The 12,241-nt window shown below is 35.9% G+C and overlaps 1 protein-coding gene across 2 annotated transcripts in view; it reads left to right on the forward strand.

Annotated features, from left to right (window-relative positions):
* Positions 1–9,801: 9,801 nt before the first annotated feature.
* The window catches only part of CDH9 (cadherin 9), a 98,619-nt gene continuing 96,179 nt past the window's right edge, over positions 9,802–12,241 (forward strand). For both annotated transcript variants that reach the window (XM_086741958.1, XM_086741959.1), the window contains exon 1: positions 9,802–9,970. Coding sequence is in view for 1 of the 2 variants with exons in the window: in XM_086741959.1 (XP_086598085.1) it covers positions 9,968–9,970 (3 nt within the window). In the remaining variant the exon portion in view is untranslated. The remainder of the gene's footprint in view (positions 9,971–12,241) is intronic.

A 12,241-nucleotide genomic window follows, 5' to 3' on the forward strand; every position in this document is an offset into this window, starting at 1 on the left:
TCAGCATAGCTTTGTATGTGTTGTTCCTTCTCATCCCTTCCACTCACATGAAGAGGTCTTTGGCTATTCAAACTGTACATTCAGTAATGTAAAACTGTCTTATAGCATGCTTTCAAAGCATCTAGCATAATATGTTCCCGAGTTCCACAGAAGCCCTCCATTCACCACAAAAATAGAAATAGATAATAGTAATAATGAAGACTGACTGTCACAACACACTGTTGGAGACTCATTCAAACACAAGTGTATAAAGCTGGTTACATCTAAACCGCTGTGTTGTCTGTCTGCTGAAGTAACCTGACTATTTTGCTGTTTGGAGGGACTCAGTAACAAAGTACTCCACTGCTCCATTTGGCCTTCATCCTAAGAGGATACCTATTCACTCCAGGATAATATTCTGAAGCTTAAGCTGTTCTATACCTCTTAGGATAATGCATTTTTGGAGCACTCTATATTATTTTTCACTAACATTCAAATATATTTTGGATTTTGAATGAATTATGATTCTTAATAAATTTTGTATGCTGTACTAGACAACAAAATAAGCAGATGATCAGGCCTCACATTTGGATGCATCTATCTAATATATTTTTCTCCCATCTGCCTCCTTCGTTTTAATTGTTCACTATGCTCCCTCCTACTGGTTTTTTTTTCCCATCTCCATACCTAACTCAGGGTGATTAGAAAACAGCAGAAAATAGTCACTGAAATAGGTCATGTAAAAACAATAAGTAAATTAAAACTACACCATTTTTTACTTTAACCTCTATAAGTTCAAGTGTCACTGTATGCACACTTACAGAATATGGTTACTGGTTTTCCATTAATCTCCTGGCAACATCCAGAAAATCAATATAATCTAGATAGTATTACCTCTAATATTTATTAAGAATGGTTGATCTGGTGCAGAGCCCCCCATAAGAGGCTCTGTCCTTTTAAATTATCTTACTGTGGTTAGAGCAACATTTACCAAAAATGTGTGTTGTTTAAAGTAAATTGATTAGGTAGGACTTGAGGTCACATAATTTTTCTAGTTAAAACAAATTCAAACTAAATCAATCACAGTTTTATGAAAATAAAGGCCAGGAAACTGAGCACTGTGGAGATCATATTCCCATAGAACAGGGCATAAGGTTTTGCATAATAAAACAAGGCATATGAACAAGAGAGCACAGATTAGTTCTCTCTCTCTTTCTCCTATTAGAGAGAGCAATACTATTAGAGTTGACTGAAATTGAATTTGTTAAGCAGTTAAGGGTGGAGTTTTTTAAAATCAAAATTAAAGGTAGAAATGCTAGTAGATTAAAAAAAAAACAGTCAAAAGGATTAAATAGTCTGAAAAGAAATCCTAGAATCTTCAGAATATAAAAATGGCCTGATTTTTTTTTTTTTTTTAATACATGAGTCTAGTGGTTTCCCTGTGTGCTTTAAACTATCTTCTCACCAGGGAAGCTACACAAGGCACCAGGAAGAATTGCCTGCAGAGAATACTACCTGTCACTCAAGCCACATATCCGAGCTCAAGACATGGACACTGGCTTCCCTCAACACCACAGCCTGAGGCTCTTAGGTCTTGCTGTCTCCAAGACTATGGGTGAGTCCTCAAATCTGAATCAAACACCAAAGCTCAGGAACTCTCTGATTGCCCTAAGAATTATCCAAAGGACAAATCAGATTTTGTTAACCTCCTGATTGTGCTTTGGTGAAATCTCGAGCAATTCAAAAGTTTTCTTGAAATCTACTGGTATTGACAAACTGACAAAGTGTTTTGTGCTAGTTTTTCTACTCTAAAATATTTTTAAATTAGAAAAATCTTAATCTGCTGTGTACTTCCTATGCACACATGACTAGTAGAATCTATCTACAAATCCATTAAATCTCATTCACTTGACCAGGTCAAACTGGTCAATAGAGCTGCTTATTCTCTCAGCATCACTACATTTGTATGATCTGTATAGATACCTCTTTGTAACTGAGCAGCATGACAAAGTCAAGCTCTGAGAAAACAGTGAGAAGGACCATTGTGGTTTTGGACAAATAATACCATGTTAAAATCTTCTTTCTTGCTCTCTTTTTCTGTTGCACTTTAATTCTTTCCTCCCAATCATAATGGCTCAAAACATATGTTAATAACAAGTTAAGGGAAAAGATGAATCTTGAATAATTAGCACAGTAAATTATAGATATTTTAGAACTCCAGGAGCTGGAACTTGAGGACAAGATTCATCTCACCTATCATTAGCTGTTGAAAGTTATGCAAAGAGTTGAGCTTCTCAGCAGAGTTCCCTCCATAGTCAGCTGAGAGAAAGAAAAAAAAAGTCCAGATGAGGTTGCTTAGCAACTCCAATTTTCTTCAAATATCTTAGACAGCTATCTTAAAACTGGATGAATCTTCCTCTGGAGACCTCTTTGTCCTTCCAGTGATTATAGATGAAATAGCTTAAAGTGGCTGCCTAACTTCTGGACCAGTAAAATAGATTAAATTAATTCCATCTCAAGATCCAATTACAGCACAATTACAGATTTTGGTTGTGCTCCAAGGAAAGCAGTGGAAAGGAACTTGAGTATTATCACATAGAAGGCAAAGAAGTTAATCTAAAAAAACTTGATGTAAACAGAAGAAAGATTTGCCAAACGGACGGAAGACAGCGATGGCAGGTGTTGTAAAGATTATGCATTTATGCTTTGGTTTATACCCATAAGCAGAGAGCAGCATGGCAGAAGTCTAGTAATAGTCTACACAGAAAAAAGATCCCTGTTAATAAACTTACTTATGCATGTGTATTTATCCCAATAGAGAAAGAATTAAAGGTTTTTTTTCTTCAGTTTTGGGATCGCTCTTTACCATTGTCATATCAAGGGGCAAAAAAATAATCTGACAGAGATTTGTTTCTTTTCTAAAAAAGCTGCTTCTGCTATTTTCTTTATTCAAAATCAGCTTCTTCTTCAATGTTAGAAGAAAACCACTCTCCTCCCACCATTTTTTTTTCAGTAACTCTTCACAACTGTCATATGTCACACACTGTAAGCAAAGAATTTAGGCATCAAGCTTATGAGGCAATGGCAGCTGAAGGGTTAGCCATTCATCTTGGTAAATTTTTGAAAGCTTGTATAGGCTCTAGTGGTGGAATTAAGGATGAAAATTTCATGTGAAGCTAAAGTACTTTCTGGGTATTCTTTAGCAAGCCAGAAATATCATAGTATTTATTTTTATTTTCAGAACATGAAATCACCAATTTTATGATATTCTAAAATTTCACTCAAATTCATTATTTGTATTTTTTCATTATTATGCTTTTTATGGGTCATATTTGCAAATTGATTTTAATAGTCTAAGACACACTTCTAAAAATAAGTACCATGTCCAAATGACATAGACATGTGTACTTGCACAGCCTACGGTTAATTGCTTCTGTAGTGCGGAGGTGACATTCACATTGCAGAGCGCTTATGTCTCTTCTGAACAACAAGGACTGCTATTGTTGCCCTGAAACTGTTAGGTAGGTAGTTAATTAGTCAAGGTTTCTTTTTGTGTGTGTGAGTGTGTGTGTATGTACATAGGAATGAGGGTGGGAGCACTTTCAGATCAATGTGTCTGATCTAAGGTGAGGGCTTTGCTGTGGCCCATCAGAGTGATGTTTCTATAACACCAAAATGAAGGGTGGCTTATGTCTGCCCATGGGAGTGGCACAGTTTCTAAAAGAAATTACATGCTTTGTTTATATACAGATTTTCTCTAGAAGTTACTTAAATACCATTCTAGATCTGATCTTCTGTTCTATGAGTAGTGTATGTGGAGGTCCACCTTGTACTGTATCATATACACTGCTGGGGTAGTCAGGAATCTTGCTTATTTTTTATAAATATTTAAGATGCCCTATTTTCTTCATATTTGGAGGTGAAGATGATGCTATTATGAGCTGTAAGTGGATTAAAAATATTGAAATTAAATTACTGCCTTATTTCCTATATCAAAAGAGTATTTAACTTTATTATTTCACCTCAAGAGCTGAAGTTAGTTTTTTCACAAGTACATCTTATAGAAGTGTATTACTACTGCAATTAATTGGATAATTACTTGTAACTGGTTCATAGGATTCCTATGCACAAAGATCACCCAGCATATGATATTTAAAAGCACAACAGTATTTATTGCTCTATTATAGCTTTGCACAAGCTAGGCAGTTACAGTTCCTAGCATAAGCAGTTACCAGCATATTGTTTTCCCTTTGTGAGAGTCTTACCACCCTGACTAAGCCAGAGACACCATCGAGCAGGAGGATGATGATCAGCGGGGTCAGAGCAGAGAAGGGAGGTAGGCGCAGCACCTTCAGGGCATCGCCTGTTGTTCCTAGAGTGTGCTCTGGGTCCTTTCTCTCTCCCTCTGCTCTGAGCCGCCTCTGTTTATACCCTCAGCAGATTCAGTGGCAGAGCATTGACCAGGTGTTGCTGCATGCATGGCAGGCGCATGCAGCAAGGCCTGCCAAGTACGTGCCCTGCTGGCTAACAGCAGTTCCCGGATAGCAGCCACATCCTGCTCAATAACAACCCTCCTAGTTCCCCTCTCTGAGATAACAACCCTCCTAGCTCCCTTCTCCAAGGTCATGTTCTCGCAGCTGTGTGCATCTTGTAATTTCCCACAGTGGCCCTACATGGACCATCACTGAAATCCCTCACACATTACTGTAGGGAGGTCAATAAATTTTCCATTCAATGTGATTTTTCAAATTTCTGGGAAATAAGAAATCTTATCACCAACTAAAACAGTTTCAAAATATTTTGCAGACTGAGATCCAAAAATATCCCTCTAGAAAACCTATTTGGATTAACTTAATGAAAACAAAGCATGTAAATAATTTTGAAAGGCTTAATTTCATGCAGGAATCATATGCTCGCAATTTTGTCCCCAAAAAATTCATAAAGGAAATAAACAAGAAGCAACTGGTATTTGTCAATAGTTTCAGTAAATCAATACTTCCAAGGAAAAAAAAACTGTGTTAAAGATTGTGACCAGCTCTAATTATCAAAGTAAAAATTGTTTATATAAGATTGAAAAATAAAATGCTAAGTAAGTCAGTTTATAAAAGAGTTATGACTTGAAACTCAGCCTAACACTCACATTTTCATTTATGTGACTTTACCCTCACTTTCTCTTGATGTATTAGTATCTTCCATTCAATATCTGTTGTTTCTACTTTAGTCTACTGCACTTTACATTTTGTATATGCTATAAATCATGCTTCTATTATAATTTTGGAAAATTGATGGAAAATCACATTTTTAATGTGTATTATATTGGTTACTATGTATTTTCAAAATCTTCACCAGCTTTGAACTGATTAAATGCTGAGAAAATATTAAAGCCTTGCTGCTGTAAAATCTGGCTTGATGTTTTAAGACCTCTGTTCAGGAAAACCTAACCCAGATTTATCTTATTTTGTTATTTTGAAGTACTGTATCTGCAGACAGAGGAAAGAAAGCAAGATAGAAGTGATAAATACCACTGATTTATGGATGACAAATTAAAAACAAATTCATAAATTTGAAATGGCTAGGGACCCTTAAAAATATTTTTCTATTTAACCCATGAAATCAAGTTAATTTAATATTACCTTTGAATCTGGATTTGTTGAAATAAACAAGTTTTCTCATAGAAATAGAGAAGGTATGCATGTATGTGAATATGCACATGCATATGTATGTATGTATGCAAATAACTCAATTTTGTGCCATCTAAAAAAAAAAAAATCACTGAGTTTTTATTAAGCAGGGAAAATTCAAATTTAGAGATTTAATTTAATAAAAAATGCTACAAAAAGAGTATACAGATTAAAACATGAAACTGATTATAGCATATATTCTTAACTAAAGCTTTTACTACTGTATTTCTCAAAACAGAAACACAAATAAGTCATGAGACATTTTAGCCTAATCAAATGGTTTGTGTGGCACAGGGTTGCCTTATACATGTCTTTCAATTTTGCTTTGTTTTAAACAGCTGAACGTTTAGCAATGTCTAATTGTTCTTACCATGTTTTGGTCTTGTTACATGTTCTTCTCCCCTCCCACACACACACATATCTCCCCCCTTCTTCATGTCTTTTTTGGGAACTTGAAGCCATATACAGAAATTTAGTTCTCCTTCAGACAAGACAGAGTGACTATTCCTTGCATAATTGCACCAAAGGAAGAGATTCAAAAGTGGGGAAGAATCAGAAAATTTCTTGTTCTCTCTCTTATGTCCTATTCTATGTATATCAAAGGGTAGCAGCCAAAATCTAGTGCTTGTCAGGTCTAATTTAGTAATGTTCTGACAATCTTTCAAAGTCATACACTTCATCATATTCTTTAACAAACGAATCATTTAAAGTCTTTCACAGGAAGGGAGAAGAAAGCTTGGAAAAAAGCTGGAAAGAAGCTAATAGTATTCTCTTGAAATAATTGACTAATTGAAAATATAGACATGTTTAGAACTAGTTTTTTTCAATTACTAGTAATTATTCGATTCAATTTCTTTATATTCGAGAATCTTAAAGGCTCTAGAGAAAAATAATAGAGCTGAAGTTGCACAAGAGTTAGCTTTTTTCTTGTGAATCTCAGGGAGTTTTTCTTATGTGCTTCTTGACTGTTTCATTCTTTCAGATCTGTTCTTTTTGGCATGTCATAGAGTCTCCTATTTGAGAAAGATTAGATTTAACATTTATGACAATGGTAAAAAATCATGTAAGTGGCGTATTGAAAGGAAGTTGTTACTACAAAACCCCAGACCATTTTTTTCCCTTACAGACTCTAAGACATCTGTGGGAAATACAGATTTGTGAGAATTCAGGCCTGCCTTGGCTTATCGGAAGCATGGAAAGAGATTGCACAAGATATCAAAGTCCCACTGGCAGATTTCAAGACATCATCTGCTGACTTGATAGAGGTGGAAAAACCTAGGGATAAAAATAGATTATTACTTTCCTCTTCTGAAGTTTTATTTGCATTTAGTTTTGCCTGAACAAGTTAAGTGTAAACATGTCAGGAAAAGAAAAAATGATGGGAAACAGTGATTGAACTTAGAATGATTTAACATGGCAACCAGCCCAACTCCGTGCACTGCTGAGCGATCTTAGCCTCTGTGAAATAAGGAAATGTTCAGAATTTCAATGAAGATTGGATATATAATCACTGCTTCCCATGGATGCTAGCAGACAAATCTTTAGGAAGGTAAAGAAAGGAAGATGAATAGAGGTCAAAAGAGAAGAGACCTGATTCCAAAAAAGACTTCATAAAACATAAAACTGAAGTATAGCCTGCCATGCAATAAAAACAATCCTTCCTTACTCTTTTGGTGCACTTTCTGCTTTTCTTTTTCCACTGCCCACTCTTTTTCAGAAGGAGCATTTTGTTTTCCTCCTCTATATGGAGTAGCCTTCTGTGTGTTAGAGCACAGTCTCAGATTTCCACCCATCTCTCCCTATTTGCTGTCACACCTACACTTTTTCCTTCTTGGCCTACTTTTGATGTACATTCCATTTAGAGTGTATATTTCAAAACTTTTTACTCCCATCATGCAACACTGTTTGCACTAAAAGTACCTCTTGTTTGTGAATGTATAGCACATAATTTCATTTTTTTCCCCTGTAGTAGTTACTGTGCTGTATTTACAACACCATGAAAAATATATGTGGGAGTGCAGGCATTATGCTGTCTAATATAACTAATGTTGCTTGTTTTACTACAGACTTGTAGATGGCATCAACAGAAACAGAGCCATTCCCATTTATCTGAATGTCCTCTGCCTGGTATTGAACAAGTCTGCCTTTAAAGCAGAGGCCAGTCCCCCAGCTGCCACTGAATAATGCTTTCTAAAGCTCAAGGAAGTATTGTGCAAAGATGCTTTGTACATATCTCCAGTTTCTGTGATTCCTCTGTACTTGGATGGTCTCCTAATATTGATTACAGTAGCCACAATGTTCCCAAAGAGCAGCCAGAAGAGTGAAAAAAAAGCCAATACAGTGAAAAAAGTGGAGCCATTATTCATGCCTTTTTATCATCCAGACATCTTCCTATTAAGAAAATATCTTTTAAGATCCCTAAGATTTAAGGCTGCACTGGGATCATAGGGCATCAGTCTGTAGCTTTTCTTTTAACTCAGCCATGTAATTACTGAGATAAAAATCATGCTAAATATGTTTTTCCAGTAGTTCCACTGCTAAAGTGGTCTGACTGGGATGAAAATACTGATTTAAAGTTTGCTTTATACATTTTAGCTGAGGTACAGTAATTGATTTTGCTCTGGATCTGGATTTTGCTTTTTGATTTTCAAAATATTTGAACAAATTCTGCACTCCATTACACTTACACAAATATTGTTTTAATGGATGTGTAGCTATCTCAGAGAAGACTTAGTTCTTTCAGGACCCAATTTAACTGCTGCTGAAATCAATAGAAAGGCTTTGACTGATGTCTATATTAATTGCATCAATCCCTTAATCATTTCAAATGGAATCTAATGGTGAAGTGGTTCTCATTAGAAACAGTGTACTGTGAATGTGAGCCTACTGAGCTCAATGGCAATATTAAAGCAATAATAAGAGCATAAAGAAAAAAAAAGGAATAATTTACTTAGGTTTCTCAGTTGGCTACTTGATGTAAGCTTTTCTTTTGTTACAGTAAAGTTTCTCTGACAGAATAAACAGATTCCTCCTTTCACTCCAATAAGTGAACCCATAGCTCTAATGATATTTCATAATTAGAAACTAGCCTCATGATCTATCTTTATAAGGGGAAATTTTGGTACTATATTAATTATGCTACAGAAATTCGTGCTGTTCTATTGGTGCCCACAACAGACATCTGATGAAAGCTATCTTCAGGGTTTATTGACACAGAAACTGACTGCAAAGTACCAGTTCCTAGAAGTCCCATTGCAAATGTTTATCTTATGTCAGTGGCTGAAATAGTCATTAGTATCCAGAGACCCACAAAAATGCAAAAATAGCAGATCAAAAACCAGAATTTACAATACTCCAGTTCTCCCATTTTAACAGCCAGCATCATATGCTTCAGTTGAAAGTGCTAGTTCAAGCAAAGCACAATATTCTGTAATATTGAACATCTGGTGACATAGTAGGAAGCAGTGGCTACTTGTACCCAAACAGGCTGGACCAGAAATTCATTACTGTTGTTGGCAAAACCACATATTTCTGCGAATGACCTGAACAATATTACCCACAGTTCCTGAAATATTCTTTGCAACTTTGTACTATGTCCACTTTCATGTACAGTGGCAAGCCCATCATTATCAATAGCTGTAAGTGACACTAATGTTGTAAATCTATTGAGTATGGAGGGAAATCTCCTGCACCTTTCCTTCCTTAAAGTTAAAATCATTTGTCAGTGTAGTGTTACAGGATAATTTTGCATTCTTCAACGAGTTTGTGCACACACACAAATGACACTGTATTGCTAGTGTAGATCATTAGAGAAATTTTTTTCTTCACATAGTTTGCAGGTTATGGCCATACCTTCACCCTTATTATTAAAACTGAAAGCAGATCAAATTGTGCTGGTAGCACGAGTCTCTGTATTTAAGCCTCAGTTAATAAAACGGTCCTTAACAAAGCCCTCCTCTCTGAACCCTCCCACTGCATTCACTTGCAAATCACTGTATGGCTGGCAAAGCCGTTCTCCCATCCCCCCCCAGCCCCAAACCTTCTCATGTGGAGCGCTGCGGCTCTGTCAGCAGCAACATCTCTCTCTGTGAGGAATGTTTCTTATTAATCAGGGGCACTGAATGGAAACCAATCAGATGGAGAGTCCATTTGGCTTCAGCTCCCTTCCTGCCTGACTTAAAAGTGATGCTGGGAGAGAGGGAGCCCTAGTTAGATGCAAGTACATACAGCGCTGGAGATACAGTAACAGGCAAAAGGGAGGAAGCAGGTAGAAAAGCAGCACTGGACAGACAGAGCTAGGCTCAGACATGGTGAGTAGATCAACTTTCTTTAGTATTGAAATTGCTGACAGGGAAAGAGGAAATGATTTCTTTAAAAGTGTCTAAAATGTTAAAGATGGCTTACAGATAATTTTTTTTTTTTGGGGGGGGGCAGGGTCAGTAGAGCACTTTGGGAAGATTTCTTTTTTACAGGTCAGAAAGAAAATAATTGTGCTAGATTGCTGAAATCTAAACTTTTGTTCCTGTGTATTACACTGCTTGTGTGTATTAGAAAGCTGGTATGGTGTATGCTATTTGACAATACTATTAGATGTTATTAAGTGTTTACTGCAATATAGCAGTAACAAGACAGCCTAACTTTTGTGCAGGATGCTCTTTCACCTGTCCAGATTGAAGCTTTCTTCCTTTTCTTTCTTTCATTTGTTTTTATCGAAGAAGTCTAATCAAAACAAATCCAGTTACGAAGGATGAAAAAGGAGGAGGTCTGTACTACTAATAAGAATTAAGTACTGATGCTTTGTTCTGTTTTTCTTCAGTGGGAGTAGCAAAATTAGTATATTTTTTAATACATGTTGCAGGGGGAAGTAGCAGCTCAGGGTTCAGGAAGATTGAGAGCTGAGGGAGATGTCTCTTTGAATATTCATAGCAGTAAGTCAAAGTCAACAGGCTTAAAGTGTAAGGCTGTTTTCCAGAAGTGCTACCAAACACCCTTGTCAGCCTAATATGTATATTCAGAGACTAGCAAGAAAAAAAAAGTAGAAAGTATAAAAGGTCGAACTGACCACTTGATTTTTAAGTAACCAGCAGAAACCAATTGTCCAGTGAATGACATTTTGCTTTTTCTTTTCACATGCCAGAAACGTGCAGCCGCATCCACTCAATTTCACTGTATGAACTTCAAACAAAGAATGAGGCATATAAACTATAAAGAAATCTATATCCCTTGCAGTCATATGGCAATGTGCATACAGTAGTAGCCACTTACCTTCTCACAGATTTTAGTAGTAGGTCAGAAGAAATAATGGTATCTTCTTAGGATAATTTCCATTTTCAGTACACAAATTTACAACAAACATGTCAGTCTTGCTTTGATTAGTCAGTGACAAAACTCATATTCTATGTAAATCACAGCAGGATTATGCTTCATATTGCTAAGTACAACACTAGTTTCTCATGGTAAGCACAAGTATGGGTAAAAAGGCAAGTGTAATACTTGCAATAGTTTTGGTAATTGGATCAAAAGCTTTATTTAATAAATAATGTTGGTAGTAATGAGAGAAATTGCTAATGAGAGATCTTTAAAATTCATTATTTCCAAGTCATTTTCCACTTCTAAAATCTTGATTTCTGTTACAAAAAGTGAGAATGGGCTAATTAAGTATTTAGAAGTCTTGTATTATTCTTGTGATATTCAATGGTTATTAAGAACTCTATAGAAGAACTATGTTAATTTTTAAAAAGGCATACTGTCATGTATATATCAATTTGACAGGTAAAATACCTTGTCCTGTCATTTGTCCTTCACTATGTAATACTGTAAATTCAAGATAGGCTTAAATATGTTTACAGCTAATATTAGTTTTCTATTAGCAAATATATAAAACTTTTACAAGATCACATTATATGATCAAATGCCTACAAAACAAGTAATTCTTGATTTGGTTGCTTTTTTTTTTAAAATTAGATAAACAGGAATAATTTTAAATAAGGAAATGTAACTGTATCAGTACTACATACTAAACTTGTACCTAAAATAGTTGTCAAGTCTTCTTAAATTTGTTGGGGTGATTTTAATAACCAAAGTTTTTCATATGTTTATTTGTGTGAACAAAGTAGAGTATTTCATTTCAGAGGCTGTCTTGCAGCTGTTATTGTGAAAAATTATGTTGCATAAGTAACCAGTACATCTCAACTAAACACAAAAAGCAATTTGGAGAGAAAATACGGAAAGAAGCAGCTCTGCCATATGCTTTGTATAGCTTCATGGTAAAAGTGCTTCAGGCTTTCAGCATTTTCACACTTGCCTGAAGAAGTGACCGTTCCAAAAAGGTTGTCCTCCCCTCTGGACAGCAGCCCATTCGCAGGGATCTGCAGTCTCCCCTCACCTGGCTGCTGCTCCACAAGGATGCTGATCTCAGTGGCAGTTGCATGGCATTGGCAGAGATGCCCTCTTGTCATTATATCAGCCAAGGGAGGATGATTCAATTCCCCAACTTATTTGCCAACCAAAATGTAATAAGCTAATTTAAATTTTTAAATGTTTAAATGTTATCACTCACAATGCTGCAGAAAGGACCGTAC

This window comes from Chlamydotis macqueenii, chromosome 2 (genome assembly GCF_036417535.1).
Source record: "Chlamydotis macqueenii isolate bChlMac1 chromosome 2, bChlMac1.mat, whole genome shotgun sequence".
Taxonomy (NCBI): domain Eukaryota; kingdom Metazoa; phylum Chordata; class Aves; order Otidiformes; family Otididae; genus Chlamydotis; species Chlamydotis macqueenii.